This window comes from Coregonus clupeaformis, chromosome 30 (assembly GCF_020615455.1).
Source record: "Coregonus clupeaformis isolate EN_2021a chromosome 30, ASM2061545v1, whole genome shotgun sequence".
NCBI lineage: Eukaryota > Metazoa > Chordata > Actinopteri > Salmoniformes > Salmonidae > Coregonus > Coregonus clupeaformis.
Window position 1 is genome coordinate 17,117,437 of NC_059221.1, and position 22,759 is coordinate 17,140,195.

At 41.6% G+C, this 22,759-nt stretch overlaps 2 protein-coding genes across 2 annotated transcripts; both read left to right on the forward strand.

Moving 5' to 3' along the window:
- Positions 1-3,264: 3,264 nt before the first annotated feature.
- Positions 3,265-18,404, forward strand: LOC121545762 (45 kDa calcium-binding protein). Its single transcript, XM_041856567.2, has 7 exons — positions 3,265-3,705; positions 13,877-14,251; positions 15,110-15,246; positions 15,606-15,719; positions 15,972-16,130; positions 16,359-16,534; positions 17,116-18,404. The coding sequence occupies exons 2-7, from the start codon at positions 13,932-13,934 to the stop codon at positions 17,290-17,292; spliced, it is 1,083 nt and encodes a 360-aa protein (XP_041712501.1). The 5' UTR covers positions 3,265-3,705; positions 13,877-13,931; the 3' UTR covers positions 17,293-18,404.
- Positions 18,399-21,920, forward strand: LOC121545763 (coiled-coil domain-containing protein 42). The gene is made up of 7 exons (XM_041856568.2): positions 18,399-19,687; positions 19,871-19,976; positions 20,106-20,210; positions 20,329-20,529; positions 20,784-21,005; positions 21,204-21,368; positions 21,703-21,920. Exons 1-7 carry the CDS (start codon positions 19,623-19,625, stop codon positions 21,784-21,786), a joined length of 948 nt encoding a protein of 315 aa, XP_041712502.2. The 5' UTR covers positions 18,399-19,622; the 3' UTR covers positions 21,787-21,920.
- The last annotated feature ends 839 nt before the right edge of the window (positions 21,921-22,759 follow it).

The following is a 22,759-nucleotide window of genomic DNA, read 5'->3' on the forward strand; positions in this document are numbered from 1 at the left end:
CTCTCTCTTCTTCCTTCCCCTAGCTGCCTCTACTTTTCTCATCAGTGAATTGGCAACCCCACTGGTTTGTTCAGTCTCTGTTTTATCTCATATATGAAATGCTTGACTCCTTTTTAGAAAACTGGGGAGGTTCTTTGGCAGACAAACTACTGTGTGTGTGTGTGTGTGTGTGTGTGTGTGTGTGTGTGTGTGTGTGTGTGTGTGTGTGTGTGTGTGTGTGTGTGTGTGTGTGTGTGTGTGTGTGTGTGTGTGTGTGTGTGTGTGTGTGTGTGTGTGTATGTGTGTATTTGAGTGTCTGTCTGCCTGTCTTTTTAGTTCAATGTTACCTCAGTGTAGCTCTGTGTTTGGATCCAAATCATATTGAGGAATTTATATACGTACCTTGTGGAATCTGTTGTTTGACAAATTGCCAAATCTGACTGTCCCATGTGGTGGGGGGCACATAGGCTTCATGTACTTGTTCTCATGTTTTTAATAAGTGTTTAAATAGGATCTGCTTTTACAAGGAGTCGCCTCATAGAATAGCCTTTCTGGAATGTTCTGGGATGTATTGTTCCTCACTTACATTTGATTGCTACATAAACAAATACAGTATATAAAGAGTAAGACATGGTTTATAGTAAATCTCTTGATGCTGATCCCTTTTTCAAACAAATGTATGTGGAGACCAGTTCAAAAAAGGAATGATTCTCTTGAGAGCAATGTTAAATGTTTACAAAAGAAATGTATCTTTTTATGCCAAGAGCAGAAATGTTTTCATTTCAAACAAATTAATCTCAAGCATGGGATTCACACATACCTACAGTACATGCATTAAAGCTAGAATCCTTGATTGAAACAATCAGATACCCTGCCTCAGTTTTGGTAAAAAGCTGAGGGATGGGCCTGGAGAAATGTAACCACTCTAAAATTTGTAGACAGGGGTATGGATGCAAGGACTGAACATCCATGATCTCAAAATTATAGTTTTAACCATGTTTTGAGGCTATAGGCCTACAGTGTTTGTTTACATTTACATTGTTTACAAATATTGGAGTAAAACAAGCTTAAATGTTGGGTTCTGTTGGGGTATGACAGTTGAACTAAGCTCATTAGGCATTTATAAGTTACATTCTTCAAGAATCAATGGGTATACAGTGAGCTCCAAAAGTATTGGGACAGTGACACATTTGTTGGTGTTTTGGCTCTGTACTCCAGCACTTTGGATTTGAAATGATACAATCATACTATGAGGTTAAAGCGCAGACTGTCAGCTTTAATTTGAGGGTATTTTCATCCATATCGGGTGAACCATCTAGAAATTAAGCACTTTTTGTACATAGTCCCTCCATTTTAGGGGGACAAAAGTATTGGGACAAATTCACTTAAATGTGTATTAAAGTAGTAAAAGGTTAAGTATTTGGTCTCATATTCATAGCACACAATGACTCCAAGCTTCTGACAAATTTGTTGGATGCATTTGCTGTTTGTTTTGGTTGGGTTTCAGATAATTTTATGCCCAATAGAAATGAATGGTAAATCATGTATTGTGTGATTTTGGAGTCACTTTTATATGGTTCTAAACACCTCTACATTATTGTGGATGTTACCATGATTATGGATAATCCTAAATGAATCATTAATAATGCTGAATGAGAACGTTTTTAGAACTTTAATAAACATATAAGTGAATTTGTCCCAATACTTTTGGTACCCTAAAATGGAAGGACTATGTACAAAAAGTACTGTAATTTTTAAACAGTTCACCCGATATGAATGCAATTAAAGCTGATAGTCTACACTTTAATCTCATAGTCATTGTATCATTTGAAATCCAAAATCCTGGAGTACATAGCCAAAACAACAATAAATGTGTCACTGTCCCAATACATTTGGAGCACACTGTATATCATTAAAGGTAGACTCAGCTAAATGATGTTGCCACGAGCAGCACTGCAGATAATGAGATGAGCGAGATGTGAGACGTCGCTCTCACATAGTCACACACAGTATCTGAGCATGTGCACGGGTTCGCTTCACGCTGTTCACAGCTTGGTAGCCTGGACACCAAAACAGCGGAGTAGTTGAGCTTCACGTTTCAACGCTCTTAGTTGTTGCGGAAATGGACCCACTATGCTGTTTACTTTCTGTAGATATGTCATATCGCTAATTCTACCTTTAATTTACAAGTCCAAAAATGTATTTAGCGACTAAGGATTCTACCTGGGAACTGATCATGTCATTTTATTGCTTGTTTAATATTTTAATATTTATTTTTTCCTTTCTTTACATTTTGGGGATTTGCGTGTATTGTTTTGAATTGTTAGGTATTACTGCACTGTTGGAGCTAGGAAAATAAGCATTTCGCGATAACATCTGCAAAATATGTGTACCCTACCAATAAAACATATTTTCAAAAATAACATTTCCCCGAATTTCTTATCAACCACTGAGACCCCAAAGAATGGATTCAAAGTTTGCCTAAATAAAATCTGCATAGCCTAGTTACAGTTAAAGATACTGTACCTTGGAGGTGATGATATGGAGCCTCATCACTTAGGTTTTGTGGAGAAATAATACTTTCGTGCACAGTGCCACCCAGAGGTGAAGTAAAAAAAAAAAAAGTGCACAACCCATTCGTACCTCTAAAATCAGTATTGTAGCCCTCCTAACTTGAGCATTACAGATTCATAGATATCAAGTATTATTTGCATGTGAAAATGTCATGGGGTGCATTAGTTTACATTTTGTTAGTGACCAACTTGCACATCCCACAGTGTGGCTTTAAATGTGACAATTCCCAACGCCCCCGCTAGTGGTCAGTCTACTGCAGATTGGTGGTTTTCAAGCGCTATTTGGGTGGACAGGGCAACGCTCGGTTCCCCTGATGCGTGGATAATTCTCTGTAGAATGGTCGTGAGCAAACTCAATCCCCCAGGGCACCGAGCAATACAAAAACGAACCCCACCAATTTCATCAGGAAGGACGAAACCACCAACTGAGTGACAACAGAGAAGAAGAGAGGCCAAATAGGCGAGAAATCTGTCTCCCTCCAGCAGGTGGCGTTTGATCGTTGTTTCGCCGACAAGCAGGGAGTTTTTTTATTGAGGTCAATTAGAGTAAAAATGACACACGATTTAAAGGAATAGACACATTTAAAATGTCATAATATAGCTATGTATAGTGTTATTGCTCCCTCTCCATTGAATACAGGCGGTTGACGTCAACAACCCTCATCGAATATTTTTTAAAGGATTACAATAATGAGATGTATCCACCAGGATAGGCGGGAGCTAGACATCCTTCCGTGCCGCTTTGTAGACAACGACTCCCATTGTTAGGGCGGAGAGACATGTATCTTGTCAGTATAACTATAATCTTCGGTTTAAAAAAATCTGTACGGCAACGTGATGACGCATGCTGTGTCCACACGACGTGAGTGGCAGCTTGTTTCCTGAAAGTAGAAATTCTCCAATTTACCTAATCAAACATTAGCTGTGTATGTGGATTGATTCGGTAGCTAGAGTGAGGTGTTTACTTCTGCGTGAACTTTGGAGTAGCCACGTTTTCAGGAAATATAACCTAGCAAACAGTTTGGTTTTGCTCGTACGACGATGCATTCTTGCCATTGCTAGGTGGGCTAGCTAGCTAGCGCGTTATCTCTTCAATTAACTGTCATTTCTTTTGAGCAACGTTCCAGATTTTGTCGTTGGAGCCCAACACCAGGTAGGTCGTCCAGCCTTGTCCTGTCATCAGCAAACGTTAGCTGGCTTGTTAGCTATGCTGGGGTGTATTCATTAGTCGGATTCCGTTGCAAAACGTGTGGTTTCGCAACAGAAACTGTTTACTCCAAACTAAAATGTTTTGCAATGAAAACGAGAGTTTCTATAGCACAAATTCAGGTTGGACCATCCCCGTTTCGTTACTTTTTCTCTTTTTGTTTCCGTTTGGTTCCTGAGGAAAGGGTAACATTTTGGTTACAATTCCAATTTAATCCTCCAGATGGCTAAACTCCAATGTACTGATGGAGGAAATAACAATTTTCTTGGAAAAAAATGTAAAAGGTATCATGTTTTAAGCTGCAATATGTAACTTTTTGGGCAACCCGACCAAATTCACATAGAAATGGGAGTTCTATATCTGTCATTTTAATTGAAAGCAATTCTAAGACACGGTAGAAGTGATCTATGTGCACTTTCTATGCTTCCCATTTTTAAGTTTAGGTTTTTTGCTTCTCTTACTTTTGGTTTTGTACACCAGCTTCAAACAGCTGAAAATACATTATTTTCGGTTATTGAAAATATATTTTACAGCAGTTTAGATGGTACAATGATTCTCTACCCTTTTACATTGCTTGTTTTGTCACATAAACTGAAATTAGGTGAACTGTTAGAATTTTAGCAACCAGGAAATGGCGGTGCGATTTCTGTGTTTTGCACCTTTTTTATATAATGCAACTTTGAATTTTACCCCATTCCAAAAGCAAATGGTTTAGACCATTTGGAATTTTAGAGAGCTTGGTCAGTGTAACGCTTATCAGTCTAATACACTTGTTCAAATTGAATAATAGAATATTAGTTTCAATTTCTCAAGTTCTACATTTTCTGATCCACTAATTTGAAATTGAATAATAAACTGTTTTAAATGTATATATATATATATATTTTAACATTCTCATTTATTTTTAATTGGCTGAAAAAGGAGCGTTTTAAATATTGGTGTGGCTGGGAAAACGGGATGATTTGTGAGTGTGGTTCAACTGGACTCTACCACTTCACTGCGGGGTGGATTAGTGTTGCCTACGCTATCAAATAAAGTGGTGCATTTAATGTGGTCCTTGGAGGCAGTCTCTCTCTCACACACACAAACACCAGATATCCCCAAAGCAATACTGTACCATTCTTTGTTTTATTTTTTAAAATATATATTTTTACCCCCTTCTCCCTACTTTCGTGGTATCCAAATGGTAGTTACAGTCTTGTCCCATTGCTGCAACTCCCGTACGGACTCGGGAGAGTCGAAACACAACCCAACCGAGCCGAACTGCTTCTTGACACAATGCCCGCTTAACCCGGAAGCCAGCCACACCAATGTGTCGGAGGAAACGCCGTACACCTGGCGACCGTGTCAGCGTGCGCCCGGCCTGCCACAGGAGTCGCTAGTGCACGATGGGACAAGAACATCCCTGCCGGCCAAACCCTCCCCTAACCTGGACGACGCTGGGCCAATTGTGCGCCGCCCCATGGGTCTCCCGGTCGCGGCCGGCTGCGACAGAGCCTGGACTCGAAACAGGATCTCTAGTGGCACAGGGTCTCTAGTAGCAAATTCGAAGGGCAGCCTGCAGGGACTGATGCGCGCAACTCCATGTCTTCGCAGTCTGTGACAGTACCAAGAGTTAACTCCATTCGGTGTCCTGACAACACACCACATGGCTGGTAGAATGCCTTAGACCACTGCGCCACTCGGGAGGCCAATGCTGTACCATTCTAACAGCCATGGTGCTTTGTCAGGACACCGAATGGAGTTAACTCTCTTGGTACTGTCACAGACTGCGAAGACATGGAGTTGCACGCATCAGTCCCTGCAGGCTGCCCTTTGAATTTGATACAATGTTATCCTCAATCCCCTGCGTATGCCAACACCTTGCATAGAGAGTCTAACAGCTAGGCCTAGCCTATACATTGCATTCGGAAAGTATTCAGACCCCTTTACTCTTTCCACATGTTGTTACATTAGGCTAGGCCTTATTCTAAAATTGATTAAATAGTTTTTTTCCCCTCATCAATCTACACACACTAACCCATAATGACAAAGCAAAACGTTTTGTAGAAATTCTTGTCAGTACTTTGTTGAAGCACCTTTGGCAGCGATTACAGCCTTGAGTCTTCTTGGGTATGACGCTACAAGCTTGGCACACCTGTATTTGGAGAGTTTCTCCCATTCTTCTCTGCAGATCCTCTCAAGCTCTGTCAGGTTGGATGGGGAGCATCGCTGCACAGCTATTTTCAGGTCTCTCCAGAGATGTTCGATCGGGTTCAAGTCCGGCCTCTGGCTGGGCCACTCAAGGACATTCAGAGACTTGTCCCGAAGCCACTCCTGCTTTGTCTTGGCTGTGTGCTTGGGGTTGTTGTTCTGTTGGAAGGTGAACCTTCGCTCCAGTCTGAGGTCCTGAGCGCTCTGGAGCAGGTTTTCATCAAGGATCTCTCTGTACTTTGCTTCGTTAATCTTTCCCTCAATCCTGACTAGTCTCTCAGTCCCTGCCGCTGGAAAAACATCCCCACAGCATGATGCTGCCACCACCATGCTTCACTGTAGGGATGGTGCCAGGTTTCCTCCAGACGTGACGGGTCGCATTCAGGCCAAATAGTTCAATCTTGGTTTCATCAGACCAGAGAATCTTGTTTCTCATGGTCTTAGAGGCCTTTAGGTGCCTTTTGGCAAACTCCAAGCGGGCTGTCATGTGCCTTTTACTGAGGAGTGGCTTCCGTCTGGCCACACTACCGTAAAAGGCCTGATTGGTGGAGTTCTGCAGAGATGGTTGTCCATCTGGAATGTTATCCCATCTCCACAGAGGAACTCTGGAGCTCTTTCAGAGTGACCATTGGGTTCTTGGTCACCTCCCTGACCAAGGCCCTTCTCCCCGATTGTTCAGTTTGGCTCGGCGGCCAGCTCTAGGAAGAGTCTTGGTGGTTCCAAACGTCTTCCATTGAAGAATGATGGAGGCCACTGTGTTCTTGGGGACATTCAATGCTGCAGACATTTTTTGGTACCCTTCCCCGGATCTGTGCCTCGACACAATCCTGTCTCGGAGCTCTACGGACAATTCCTTTGACCCCCGTAGCTTGGTTTTTGCTCTGACATGCACTGTCAACTGTTTGACCTTTTATATAGACAGGTGTGTGCCTTTCCAAAACATGTCCCATCAATTGAATTTACCACAGGTGGACTCCAATCGAGTTGTAGAAACATCTCAAGGATGATCAATGGAAACAGGATGCACCTGAACTCGATTTCGAGTCTCAAAGCAAAGGGTCTGAATACTTATGTCAATAAGCTATCTTTTATTTTTTTATTTGCAAGAATTTCAAAAAAATAGTTTTTGCTTTGTCATTATGGGGTATTGTGTGTAGACTGATGAAAAAAATACAATACAATTTAAATCAATTTTAGAATAGGGCTGTAACATAACAAAATGTGGAAAAAGTCAAGGGGTCTGAATACTTTCCGAATGCACTATATGTCGAAACAGAAGGTTAACTTACAAATCATTGCATAATGACATTATGTTTTATGTACACTTCCAATGAAGTAGCCTCATAGGCCTTATTATCTTGTGAATGTAGGCTAATGCACAGATTGCGTGTCCCTGTCGGGCTCACAGGCTACCCCCGAACCCCTGTGATGGACGAGGCATGGGGTCGGATAAAGCGTTGTTTGAGACAGCAATTTGAATGTCCATTATTATAACCTATTACAGGTCTAGAGTAGACACTAGCCACTAAGTTGAACAAGTAGCCATTAGCAGTATAGCAGAGACAAATGCATAGCCTATAATGGAGACGATGCCCCTGTTTTGGGATAACCTATGTATCCTTCATTCCTACCATCCTTGAAGACCTCACCGATGGATGCGTGAAAGGAGATTTTACGCTAGGCAACCGTGTCATGTTAGATCAGTGATTATTTCTATAGCCTATGATCATTGATCTAATCTCTAAAGATAATTAGCCTACAATCATTAGGATGAAATACTGTTAGTAAAGCACCATGGATAAGGTCATTGCCATTACTCACAGATTTTTTTGTTCCCCCCCCCTATTCTGAACGTCCCTTTCGTCATATAGGCCTAGCTGTTAGACTTTCTAAGCTACTGTAGGTTATGCAAGGTGTTTGCCTAGGTTAGGCAGCAGAACGTTGTAGCGAATTCGGAGAGCAGACTGAAAGGAGCTCAGTCCCAGGTCTCTTCACAGTCAGTGACAGTGCAAAGAGTTTCTTCATTTGGGTGTGCTCATATCGCATCATGGCCATTTTAATAGAGTATATTATGAAGTTGCAGGGGGAACTTGGTGTGTGTGTGCAGTGACGCCTGTTATACGTGCACAGTGGCGATTTTAGCATGTAAATCTGGGTGGGGCAAACGCAACATATTTTTTTGTTTGTTGATGCAAGCCAGCAAAGCAACTACACAACACTAAACAATACATTAATTACACTATAACGGTTGCAAACGGTGCCCACAAACTGTTAGGGCCTACATAAGCTGTCCCAACAGCAGAGCTCTCTTTTTCAGCACCATGAAGTGAATCCTTACCACCACTACACCTGGCTATCAGCGGAGCCTTGTCTGGCAGCAAAACAGTTCATTCAGCCTCATTTACTGCCTTAAAAAAACAAAACATAACTGATATGGTTGACTTGCTTAAACAAATGTGGTTTCTACTGACAATTGAGATGTACCAACTATAGCATAAGGGAACGATGAGCAGATAAGAGGCAATCCGTAATTTCGATTAAGACATTAATGAGCGAGCTAGGACGGATGTAGTCAATATAACTATTTGTTCAGCACTTTTGAAATGTACAGCGACAGAATTCAGAACATGGGCTGTTCTTACAGTGTTCTCCCTGTACACCAAGTCCGAACCGTAGGATAAATAAAGGGGACAAATAAGCAGACAATGAATGCTCTTACAACATTTGATGACATTTCTCTAAAACAGGGTATGTGCACCACCAACATGTGCACCACCAAACATGTGCACCACCAAGTCCGAACAGTAGGCTAAGTTATGAGGGGGAAGGGGACCAAATGATTAGGGTGAGGCACATGGGCTACTAACAGCTTACTACACAACATACACTTAGTATTACTTTCTTAGCTACAGTATACATACAGTGGGGAGAACAAGTATTTGATACACTGCCGAATTTGCAGGTTTTCCTACTTACAAAGCATGTAGAGGTCTGTAATTTTTATCATAGGTACACTTCAACTGTGAGAGACGGAATCTAAAACAAAAATCCAGAAAATCACATTGTATGATTTTTAAGTAATTAATTTGCATTTTATTGCATGACATAAGTATTTGATCACCTACCAACCAGTAAGAATTCCGGCTCTCACAGACCTGTTCGTTTTTCTTTAAGAAGCCCTCCTGTTCTCCACTCATTACCTGTATTAACTGCACCTGTTTGAACTCGTTACCTGTATAAAAGACACCTGTCCACACACTCAATCAAACAGACTCCAACCTCTCCACAATGGCCAAGACCAGAGAGCTGTGTAAGGACATCAGGGATAAAATTGTAGACCTGCACAAGGCTGGGATGGGCTACAGGACAATAGGCAAGCAGCTTGGTGAGAAGGCAACAACTGTTGGCGCAATTATTAGAAAATGGAAGAAGTTCAAGATGACGGTCAATCACCCTCGGTCTGGGGCTCCATGCAAGATCTCACCTCGTGGGGCATCAATGATCATGAGGAATCAGCCCAGAACTACACGGCAGGACCTGGTCAATGACCTGAAGAGAGCTGGGACCACAGTCTCAAAGAAAACCATTAGTAACACACTATGCCGTCATGTATTAAAATCCTGCAGCGCACTCAAGGTCCACCTGCTCAAGCCAGCGCATGTCCAGGCCCGTCTGAAGTTTGCCAATGACCATCAGGATGATCCAGAGGAGGAATGGGATAAGGTCATGTGGTCTGATGAGACAAAAATAGAGCTTTTTGGTCTACACTCCACTCGCCGTGTTTGGAGGAAGAAGAAGGATGAGTACAACCCCAAGAACACCATCCCAACCGTGAAGCATGGAGGTGTAAACAGCATTCTTCGGGGATGCTTTTCTGCAAAGGGGACAGGACGACTGCACCGTATTGAGGGGAGGATGGATGGGGCCATGTATCGCAAGATCTTGGCCAACAACCTCCTTCCCTCAGTAAGAGCATTGAAGGTGGGTCGTGGCTGGGTCTTCCAGCATGACAACGACCTGAAACACACAGCCAGGGCAACTAAGGAGTGGCTCCGTAAGAAGCATCTCAAGGTCCTGGAGTGGCCTAGCCAGTCTCCAAACCTGAACCCAATAGAAAATCTTTGTGGAGGGAGCTGAAATTCTGTATTGCCCAGCGACAGCCCTGAAACCTGAAGGATCTGGAGAAGGTCTGTATGGAGGAGTGGGCCAAAATCCATGCTGCAGTGTGTGCAAACCTGATCAAGACCTACAGGAAACGTATGATCTCTGTAATTGCAAACAAAGGTTTCTGTACCAAATATTAAGTTCTGCTTTTCTGATGTATCAAATACTTATGTCATGCAATAAAATGCAAATTAATTACTTAAAAATCATACAATGTGATTTTCTGTATTTTTGTTTTAGATTCCGTCTCTCACAGTTGAAGTGTACCTATGATAAAAATGACAGACCTCTACATGCTTTGTAAGTAGGAAAACCTGCAAAATCGGCAGTGTATCAAATACTTGTTCTCCCCACTGTATCTCCCTGGCATATTACATCATTTATGCAGCAGCATACAATACATTTTTGGACTCACTGTTGTGCTGTGCTCATTTGAACAGGAAGGTGGTGCGGCGGTCCTTGTGGGCAAATTTTGTCATGGAACTTTGTCATCAAAGTCTGGTATTGTCTGGATTGATGGTGCTTTCAAGACAACTGGAAACTCTGGAAAAAAACAAGGTCGAATCATTACATTTACATCATTTAGCAGACGCTCTTATCCAGAGCGACTTACAAATTGGATCATGAATCATGACATCAGTGATCTTCAGGTCGGCGCTCTAGAAAGAGGCCTGAGTTCCCGACTTGGAATTCCGAGTTGGTTGACCATTCAAAATATATTTTCCCAGTCGGAGCTCGTTTTTTCCCGAGTTCCCAGTTGTCTTGAACTTATTGAAGTCAGAGATTTCCGAGTTTCTAGTTGTTTTGAACGCGGCAGAAGTCATCCTGGATTGACAGCATGGTCAATATATTGAACCTTTTCTGGCCCATGGTGTTGCGTGTGAATATTGATTCTTTTTTTAAGCTTGGAAAAGAGATCCTTAAACCCAGACTTGGACCACACACCCTTTCCACCGAATAGCAGGCAGGGGAAGCTAAATAGTGATTGCCTTGCAACGCTTGCAGTTAGCCCCTGATTCCTTCAAAACCACTCATTGTTTAATGTCCAATGGCCGGTGAGCATGATACGTTTTTATCTATAATTTCTCTTCATATGACAAGGATTGAAAATGATATGCCAGTAGATTGTAGACATGATTCAGGATGATGACTGCTTGTCTAGCTTGCTAGCTAAGATTTTGCAAGTATGATGTTGACATGATCAGTCCAGTCAAAGCTACGGTAGATATAACGTGAGTTGACGTCATTTTATCTGTAGCCAATGACCTTGAGCCTTCTTGGATGGGCACTTCTAATGTAACTCTATGGCAGCACCCAAGGGGGTTTGAACATTCTAGCTCTCCCTGTAGATTTTGCGGTGACGTAGTGTCCCCATGAGTAACAGAACACTGAGCCAATCAAGGCGCAACTAGAGAACATTACCAACCCCTACGCTCTGTATTTTACGCTGGCTGCCCCTCCACCACAGAAAGCACTGAGCTAGGCTGAAACACCTGCATTTTGGAGCTGCCATACTCAAGAAAGCAAAAAAGAGACCATGTTTGTATGCAGTTTTATTAACTCCAATGTTGTTGTTTTTTTACATTGTTTGCAAACTGATATGTGACACCTATTAATGCCAAAATAACATGCAAAACAGGCACATTATTTTTTCTTTTTAGTGATTTAAACAAAAAAAATGTATTTAAAAAAAAAAGCTAAACAGGTGGGGCAGAGCCACTGTACGTGCATGCAGGCCTCGCCTCGCCTCCAAAGGGCCACAGGCCATGACTCACAGCACTCGCCTTTACCTGCTGTCCTGTGTGTGTGAGATATTTCTCATCCAAAGGACCCCATTCATTTACCACTTTGGATGAGTAGTGTCTCTCCCTGCGCACTGTAATAGTAGCGTCCACTTGAACACTCGCACCAATATTTCAATGTTGATTTTTCAAACGACACAAGGTAAATTTGAAAAACAATATCAAAATCTTAATTGTAGAGGGTTGAAAAATGTTAACTCAGTTTCTATTTTTCAATTTTACAAGTGAACCAGAACATTTAGAAATTGAAACAAATATTATGTTATTCAACTTGAACGATCGTATTAGATCATTGGGTTGGTAAGCCTTACACGCACCAAGCTTCTCACGCTCCGACAAATATGGCCATGAGTAACTCCAAAAAAGTATTGCTGTTCTTGATGAAATTACCCTGTTCATGTAGAAATGACCAAATACACTGATGTTTACACTAAAGCTACCAAAACCAGTTATTATGGTGAACCTGAACAATCTAAATAAAATCTGATCGATTTAAAAACCCCAATCAGCAGTTGGATGTGAGTTGTGTGTCCACTCCGGTAAAACACCATTCTCTACAGCGCATTTGGTAACAACGAACTAGCAAATTACATTGGTTTTCACTCAACTAATAAAGTCTATGCTTTACTAATAAAGCCTATGCAAAGCTATACATTGCAAAAGCCATTTTACACGCATCTGAAGGTGCAGATGTACGAATAGCCTAGAACAGGGATAGGCCTTGCAGACTAAACTCCACTCCATGGTAAAGGAAGTTTATGATGAACTTCACCAACAGCATGGAGCCGAGACCAGGCTTTGTGTAATCTAGCTCTGACTACATCGATTTGCCCAAGATCAATACTTTAAAAAATGTAAATTATGAAACGCTAACCTTGTATATTTGTCCTCTGTAGTTGCGTGCCTTTCTTTGTTTGCTGAAATCCATACTTTTTCAAGAAATGTTAATTAAATACAACCAATGACTGTTTGCTCATTGCTGTTGCTCTAAGATGGCATCAGTCGGTAATGGTATTTAAAATTACAAGGTGGGCGTTGCATAATTTAAATTTTTTGAAGTATTAGCCTTGGGCGACTCGATGTAGTCAGAGCTAGACTCCACAAAGCCTGGTATCGGCTCCAGCTGTTGAAGTTCATTAGAAACTTCCTTCACCATGGGGTTTAGTCCTCTAGGATAGGCCTACCTCTTGTTGGCGCGAGCAGCTGTGTCTCCCGCACTGTTGTTATCTGACAGTCATAGGCAGTTACATGCATAAAAGTTTGGTAGGCTACTGAGCTGGACGCATCAATTCAGACGCAACAGATAAGATATATTTTCGGAATAAAACAATGAGTAAAAAACATTACTGAGCGGCGATTCTTAACGTTTTAATCCGTTTTCTGACCGATGCTTGCTTAATTTGGATCGGGTTGGGCTCACTCGGACTGATGCACTAGTATCATAAACATTTAAACCGGGGACCGATGCCTATCAGTGAATTGTTACATCCCTAATGTGCATCTTTCCGTTTCAGAAATATTCGAAATGTATCTAGATACATGGGCTCCATTTGTTGCATAATCACAGTAATTTTCCATTCTACATTCAAATCTGCTGCTGATGGAGCTCATGATCTGGGCCTCTGAGCTGGATCTGTCTAAGATTACTTCTGTGTGTGTCTATGGTGTATGTAGGCACCATCTCCCACTAATGAATTAAAAGTGTTAGAGCTAGTAATGATCAATATTTATCTTTAAAAATAGGCACAACTTTTGATTTCACCCCGTCTCATAATTTAATGGTTTAGACCATTTGGATGTTTTGATGGACTCCGATTGAGCTTCTCTTCTTCTCCCGCTTCGACCATGCAGTGCGGGTGGCAAAAATGATTGCTGTCCTCGTTATGACTAGCTAGCCAAGAACAACACTATTAAAGTCCGTGATGAAGCTAGCCACCTTACCCAGTGTTGTTGTGTAGACAGGTGTATTCATCAGTCCGTGCGCAAGCAAGGACACTGAACTTGGAAGAAGCCATGGCTAACTACTGGAGGACGGCTTGGTGCAGACACCTTCTGGCTGTGTCCATGGCCCTGATCTGCCTGCTCCACAACACCATGGACGTCCATGCCCGGCCAGCTAACATGTCATCCCTGAAGGACAAGAACAACCCCACCAATAAAGAGGAGAATGAGATCCTTCCCCCAGACCATCTGAACGGGATGAAGCTGGAGATGGACGGTCATATCAACAAGGACTTCCATCAGGAGGTGTTCCTGGGTAAGGAGATGGAGGAGTTTGAAGAGGACTCTGAGCCCAAGAGGAACAGGAACAAGCTCATTGACATCTTCAGCAAGTAAGTGGGGATGACTGGCTTTCAATTTCATGACTCATGAGTCATGTACATACTCTCTGAGTTGAGTACATTCACCTAATGTTGACCCAGTTTTAGCTTTGTGGAGTGTCTGTCTTTTTTTCCACTATTTTCAGCTGACTTTTGTGTAGGTCAAATTGTGAAATGGTGTGTAGATGCAAGGTTGTAATATGATAAATCCACATTTCTTAGTTGGGAGTTTGGACCATGTCTATGTAGCCTATACACATCCAGTTAATGTGTACACCGTTCATGGTCAGGTTCCTATTTTAAACAAGTGAGGCTAGGCTATCTGTTATGATAAACAAAGCAGTGTTCCTGAGAATGAAGAAGTGCGTGCATCTAATAGGTCAACCACAGCAGTCTAAGTAAATATCTGGCCTTATCTACCCCATACTGGGTAAGCTAGGTGCCATGTAGTAAAAGCTAGGAGGCTGATTTATAAATACTGTTGAAGCGAAACAGTCCAGATATTTTAATCCTACTTGTCACCCTTGCCAAACGTCCAGGTTCCTTGACAAATCCTCACTACCGTTCCATTATTTTGACCCTATATGGCAAAGGAATGACTGTGTTGGAAAAGCATGAAAGCTGAAACCTTTGAAAGCATATTTTGAGCTAAGGTTGCATCTTACTCAGTTACAAAACTATCCAAAATGATCTGGGTTTGGGGCTGAAGCAGATATATGATAGTGGATTTTAATAAACTACTTGAACTTGATACTCCATTTGAGTGTTTGTGTTTTGAAAGTCGCTGTGGATAAGAGCGTCTTCTAGCTAAATTACCTAAATGTAAAACTGTAGATCGACAAGGTCTCAACACTAGGCTTTCGTCCTTAGGGTGGACATTAATAATGATAAGAGCGTCAGTGCCAAGGAGATGCAGCGCTGGATCGTGGAGAAGACAGAGGAACACTTCCAGGAGGCTGTGAGAGAGAACAAGATGAGCTTCCATGCTGTGGACCCAGATGGAGATGGTAAGCGAGAGGACATTCTTATCTGGGTCTTATTCATTAGGCACCAAAACGGAAGAAAACAGAGTGAAACAAGGAGGGACTACCTGGACTTGTCCAACAATAACCAATCGTTTTCATTTTCTGTAGCTGTGGCCTAATGAATACCACCCTGATACATAGCCATGATGGTGACCTATTGATTGAGAGCAATGCGTTTGTTATCAACACTGATGTCCTACTGTAAGGCCTCAGACCTGATATGTGTGGGCCACAATACATCTCAGACCTGATGACATGACAGCACTGTTTCCCAAAACTGCCTCAAAATCCTTCCTACACAGTCTAGCGCCAGTCCCTAAACCGTTATATTCTCCTCATAGGCCATGTGACATGGGATGAATACCGGGTAAAGTTTCTGGCCAGCAAAGGATTCAACAAGAAGGAGATGGCTGACAAGATAAAGAACAGTGAAGAACTGAAGGTGGACGAGGAGAGTAAGTTAATCCACAACAATACAATCTGCACCACACTACTTTAGTTGTAGTCCATGCATTTCTACTGATAAATCAGGAATTCTGGCTTTTCTTGACTGTATTCTGTTCATAATATCATTGAAACTGACCTACCCCCCCCAAACCAATATCAGTTTTCTTTCTAATTTTCGATGTTGTCCTGATCACACCCCTGATAGTAGCCTATTTCCCCTAACTCTGCCAGTAATGCTTGTATTTACTGTCTCTTTGCAGCCCAGGAGGTGCTGGAGAATCTGAAGGACCGCTGGTTCCAGGCTGATAACCCCCCAGCCGACCAGCTGCTGAACGAGGAAGAGTTCCTCTCCTTCCTGCACCCAGAGCACAGCAAAGGAATGCTCAAATACATGGTCAAGGAGATTGTTCGCGACCTAGGTACGTTCTACTCTACTCGCTCAAATTAGTTTTGATTTGAATTCAGTTTATTGTTTCTATGTATAATGCTATACGTTTTAGTATAAGTGATAGAGTATGAGAATGAATTAAAGGTTGAAGACAAATATGCAGAATGAATACATAAGTTTTGGATGATCATGATCAATCATGAAAAGTGTTACTATAATGCTATTTTAGTGTGATGTGTATTTTGTGTTGTTTTTACAGACCAGGATGGTAACAAGAAGCTGACTCTGTCTGAGTTCATCTCCCTGCCCATGGGCACTGTGGAGAACCAGCAGGCTCAGGACATCGATGATGACTGGGTACGAGAGAGGAAGAAGGAGTTTCAGGAGGTCATCGATGGCAACCATGACGGCATCGTAACCATGGAGGAACTAGAGGTGGGTGCCGTGTGTGCTGGTTATACTGCAGGACCTGATGGCAGGGTTTTTCCGGATAAAAAAGGGGCTTAGAAGGGTGTGGTAGGGGGCGTGGCTGAACTTTACAGAACATTTTAGAGGCCCCCATCTTGGCGATGTAGAGATTCTTTTTTTGCCAATTTCCTGCATTCTACAAATTTCTCCATGGAGCTGAGAGAAACTTAAGCAACTTTTGCAGTTTTAAAAGCAAATTTCCTGCAAATAACACAAAGTTCCTGCCATTCTATGCATTTTGCCATGGCTAATGCTGTGTTCTTTTGCTCAAACATAATAACAAAAATAAATACTGCTAAATTAATTGTTTTTGGAATTCTCAATTCTCCTCGACTGTAGTTTTTATTTTAGTGCTCATTAGATCTCAAAGATATTATTAAAAAATATATAGGTCCATTATCTTTTCTACATACTTTGTATATTATTTTAGTAGTTTAAGTTTACACTGAAAGTGTTTTTCCATGCCGAAAATGTTTTTAAAAATTATAACATATTTACACTGTTTCCTTCTCCCCCCGTCTTTTTCTCATGCTCTCTCTGCTCTCCAGGAGTACATGGACCCGATGAACGAGTACAACGCGTTGAACGAGGCTAAGCAGATGATCGCTGTGGCCGACGAGAACCAGAACCACAACTTGGAACTGGAGGAGATTCTCAAGTACAGCGAATACTTCACTGGCAGCAAGCTCATGGACTATGCCCGGAATGTTCACGAGGAGTTCTAAGCTCTAAAGACAAACTGTCCTACAAAACCTTCCCTTTCCCTTCTAATGAGGGCATTCTGGTAAGTATGCTCTAAGGACAGGTCTGTCTTATTGATGGAAAGAAAAGCCTGATGTTGGGATGTTTTAGTGTGCAATTATGTGTTTAAATCCTAGTCCCAGCAGACTGACCCGCCCTGGCCTCCTCCACTGACTCTTAAAGTAAGGCATAAAACATCCTTCATTTCTGGACTGTCTGCCTCTTCTAAACATCCCATCAGAATTAACCATAGCCGGGGTCTGCCTACTGTCTACAGTGGTACTCAAGTTGCATTATCTCACCTATGATTATGTATTTGTCTTTTTCAGTGCATGCTAGACACTACGCCAACTTCATGATTAATTTGATGCTATATTGTGAAATGTATGTATATGAGGAATTCGAACAAGATTCAATTTTTTTCTCCCCTCTATTGAAGTAGTCCAAGTTAAGGAGGATTACACAATCAAACCTATTATTTTGTAGCAGGACCTCCTATTTTTACTCCAAACAGTAAAAATGTTAAACTCGCACAACAATCTAAATACATTTACATCACATATTTTCCTTGGCATTTCAAATGTAGTTGTAGCCTACGTGCGTACCACAATGTTGCTTGGAAGTAACTGGTCTTTACAAAGTCATCAATCACAGTAACTACTGTATTCTCCATACTCACTGACTACATAACGTGCTTGCTGCCCTTGTGAACAGTTATTTGAAATTTTTCTATTTGGTAAAAGGGGTACTAAGGGTTACACTGGTAAAGTATTAATAGGTGTTTATTATTCTCTGATCCGTCCTGTTCTTGACAATTAGTGCTTATGTGTGATAATTATGGAGTTTTAACTCCCTGCTGCAATAGCTCGTATGTTTTCCATTTGTTTGCTTTTGTATCTATAATTCCAAATGGGATTGTGCATTTAAGCATCTCTAAAATGCTAGAGTGGCAGGCAGCCTAGCGGTTAGAGCGTTGGGCCAGTAACTGAAAGGTCACTAGTTTTGAATCCCCCAGTCAACAAGGTGAAAAAATCTGTCTGTGCCCTTGAGCAAGGCACTTAACCCTAATTGGTCCAGGGCCGCTGTTGATAATGGCAGACCCGGGCCGTGATCCCACTCTCCGAGGGTGTCTCAGGGAGAGTGGGATATGCAAAAAAAACACATTTCCAGTTCACACATGCTTATTAATACGCACTTGTACATTTGTAAAATGGGACAAATATAAGCACCCACCAAATTATTATTAAAAATATGCACAGTTATTATGCTGCACTGCAACATGAAACAAACTCTTAAATATCTGATGATATCATTACAGATTCATTTGCAATTTGTTAACATGGAAATGATAGTTATTGCACAAAAATATGTCCAGTAACTGAAAGTGGAGAAAAGAGTTGATTGTAATCAGGGGTTGGGAAAATGTTTTCTTTACAATGTTTTTGCAGGATTGTAAAAAACAGGGTACTTTGCCCTTGTCAATTGTCAACATCTCAGTTTAATGTTTGAGACTGGTGTAAGAAATTAACTTAATTATTTGTTGTTGGTTTGCGTTTTAGTTTTCTCTCAAAGCAGTTACATCAATCAGTTAAAATAATATTCAATATTCTCCCAGTGTTGTACTTTTAGTTGTTCAATACTTATGTTTTATTCAGTTTATGCTAATTATTTAACTTCAATTTCAGATGGATATGACTTAATTGTCATTAAGAAATCCCGTATTACCTCTTGTCGTGCTTTGACAAAGCTCTGTAATATATGTATAATATGCATTCATCAATTGTTTTCCTGCTTCAAGGACAATATCCTGTGGAAATACATCCGTAACTTGGATCCCTCTGAGCTCCTGTCATCTCATTGAAATGTATAAAAGAAAAGCCCATGCTATCAGAATGTGACAAAGCTTTATACATTGTATTCCAGATTTACTTGTAAACAATAAATATTTATTATCAATCTCTGACCATACTCTGTACCCTAATGTTTTATGCATCCAAAAATGTTTTGTAATTTTAGCACACTAACTTGATTGCCAATAGTGCTCCACTAGGCTTTTTAAATTACCGTATACAACTTTCTAGAGCTTGCCATGAGTGGAGCTTGCCAGAAAACAGGCCATTTATGACCATCATTCTGTCCATTCTGTTTTTATTTGTAGTAGTTGCTATGAGACCATTGTTATTTTCTGACTCAAGATTCTGTGAAACTCATTGGCTTTCTAAAGCCACCCACATAAATAGTCAAAACAATAACATTAGGCCTTGAATTATCAATTTTCTTATTTATGAACAAGTATTATTAGTAGATTATAAACATGTCTGTAAATTTGTCAGACTATTTCAAAAGTTATTTTGGAGAGAACCTTCGAGACCAGCTATTGTGAGTAAAAATGTGACATTTAACCTAGACATTTTAGGAACTTTTTATCCTATGTTAGAAGCTGCTATCTGTTCCATGAATGTATTACTTTCCTCTCACTACACAAACCGTGAGCCTTCTGCTAATGATAATGTTATGTCAAGAAGAAATAAGATAGTCAATCTCCACCGACCATTTTGACAGGAAGGCCACGTCCGCAGCAGATGAGATGCTGGCTCCTTCCTCCCGTCTCCTGCAGAAGAGACGGGAGGCCATGGAGGTCAACAATGCTATGACATTGCAAAGAGAGGTGAAATCCATTTCAAGAAATGTGTCTCGTACCTCAAACAACTCCTGGCAATAAAATTATAAGCCAAAATCGTACAACACAATCCTCCCGTATGATATGGTCTCACTTCACATTCTGTTTGGGTTCCAGGATTTTGAGTCAACTCTCAGAGCCCTGAGAATCCGCAAGGATGAGCTCATAGAGAAGGAGGGCCAGATGAAGGAATATCTGCAGAAATTTGACAACTTTCTGAAGGTAGTGTCATAGCTTCTGAACATCACTTCGTAGACTAAACAATGGACCCCCTCCTGTAGTCTACCCATCAGTCAGACTTCAAGATGAATTGGTCATCCTCTTCCATGATCTCATTCAGGAGAACGAGGTGAAACGATGTCGAGCTGTTAGGAAGGCCAGCCGAGAGCGGGAACTGACCAATCAGAAGCAGGTGGACCTGGTCACTCTCCAGGAGGAGACGAAAGCTCTTGTCAAAGAGAGGGACCGTCTGGAGAAACGAGTGCAGAAGAACGCCATATACCCCCATTACTTGGATAAAGTGGTACAGGCCAGTGAACGGGTAGGTCATACTGAGGATTAGAAGAACTCTGAGGTAGTGTGTGATTTGACTGGCCTTCACAGACAAACCAATACCTAGCCACTTGTATCTGACCAGACTGGAGCAATATGGTGGTGGCTCCATCTTGCCCTGTGATAAGCCAGGTGGAATATTGTAGCCATATTGCTGACACCTGTCCAATCCTCCTAGGTCTACACAAGTGCCTAGGCCGTAGGGGCTAGGGGTTGATTTGGAATTCCTTTTGTGTGTCTCAGTTTCAGGAGGCCCGACAGGTGATGTCTCGCTACGACACGTTGATGCTGACCCGGGAGGACTTGGTGCGGACCACCCAGCAGAACCAGGACAGCACGGAGAACACCCGGGCCCAGCTAGCCCGCTTCATAGAGCAGAGCAATGACACCCTGCTGCACTACAACAACACTCTGGCCCAGCTACAGAGCCAGCTGGACAAGGCCCGTGCTGAGGGCATGATCTGGGTGAGACATGAGATGATCACTCTCCCTATGTGTATTTTACAGTGATTGATCTCTGAGGGACAGTTTCCCAGACACAGATTAATAAAGCTAGTCCTGAACATCCCCTTTTGTCTGTGTTCGGGACACCAGCCTTGAGTGTCCTCAAAGGGAACTAAGAGAGTCTGATCAAAGGATGATCATTTATCTCTTGATATACAGGAGTCAAGATGGGCCCACATTCAGAACACAGCTGCCAAGAAGACACTGCTGTTGGGCACAATCAAGATGGCCACTCTCAATCTGTACCAGTGTGTGTGCAAGAGGGCGAAAGACACTGGGGAATCACCTGTTGCCCCAGAGGACACAATTAAGCAGCTGGAGAAGGTACTTTAGCCTACTGTTAACTCACGACTCATTACTCATGAACTCACAGCACATCATAGGGCATAGATGGGGGAGGGATAGAAATGATTAGTGACCTGATATGGCGATTGTGCTCTGATATATAATTTACCTGTCTCTGATCACAGGGATTTCCTTCATCTGCCAGAATATATAGCGGATATCATATCATATTGACTATACATTTGCATAAATTGTGAATCCTCTATATTACTCATTCATCAACTCCGTCTGGTAGCCAGAGGGCATTTCCACTAGACCAGTATGTTCAAATAAGAACTAATATGGCTGTTATTTGACTGTTCTTGTTTGACAGATCCAGACCTTCCTAGCCGATCTGATCTGCATTTGGGAGGAAGTGAACAAGCCGGATCAGCCAGGGCCAACCGGACACAGATAAAATGATCTGCTTCAATCTATAGAGCTGTTTTGTATGAAAGTATAGATTCTATACTATATTTTCATTGCCCTTTGCTTATCAACAAAAAGTATTTTGCACTGATCAGATCAAAATAAAAATATATTTTGAGACTACATGGATAGTGTATTTTGGGGGGAATTTGGGATTGTCCAGTTGGCAATAATACAGTCCACAATATACATCTTTTAAAAAACATTTTATTGATTAAAGTGTGTTCTATGTAGCACTTCACATTATAATAGTAAGATTGTATTAACGACCATGTCACCAAAACCATTCACTCTTATTCCCAACAGCTATTCATATAGTCATGAATCACCATCAGATTCAACACAATTCACCAAATGACTTCAAGATTGACTGTGAATATCACCATTTGCAATGCAGTCTAATGGACTGGGGTTACTTAGTGTGAGATAACCAATTGGATTTGTACTTTACCCATTTAACAAATTCACATACACCATCACTCCACATGACAAGATCCCAACCGTCAGCAACACTATTTACTTTTTATTAGGCCTAGGCAGCCTACTAAACACCCTCTTAAATGCTACTCCACATCAGACACATGCATCCTTAAGAATTACTTAAATACACAGGGCCGGTTTCCCGGACCCAGATTACAGTAAACATATTCCTGGACTAAGAGGCATGTGGAGATTCTCCATTGAACATACTTTTAAGTCACTTTTAAGTCCAAGAGTAAGCTTAACCATGTTAGAGGAGCCTACCAATAGGCCTAAAGTGGTGATGAGATGAATATGTGATTGGTGTGTGGAATCTGAGCAGAGTCTGGTTAAAGTCAAGGGCCTTTGACAAGCGCTTCGGTGACATGCTGGAGAAAATACACTCCTCTACGTATTTATTTGGACAGTGAAGCTGAAACTTTTAATATGGCTCTATTCTCTAGCATTTTGGATTTGAGATACAATTTTACATATCAGGCGAC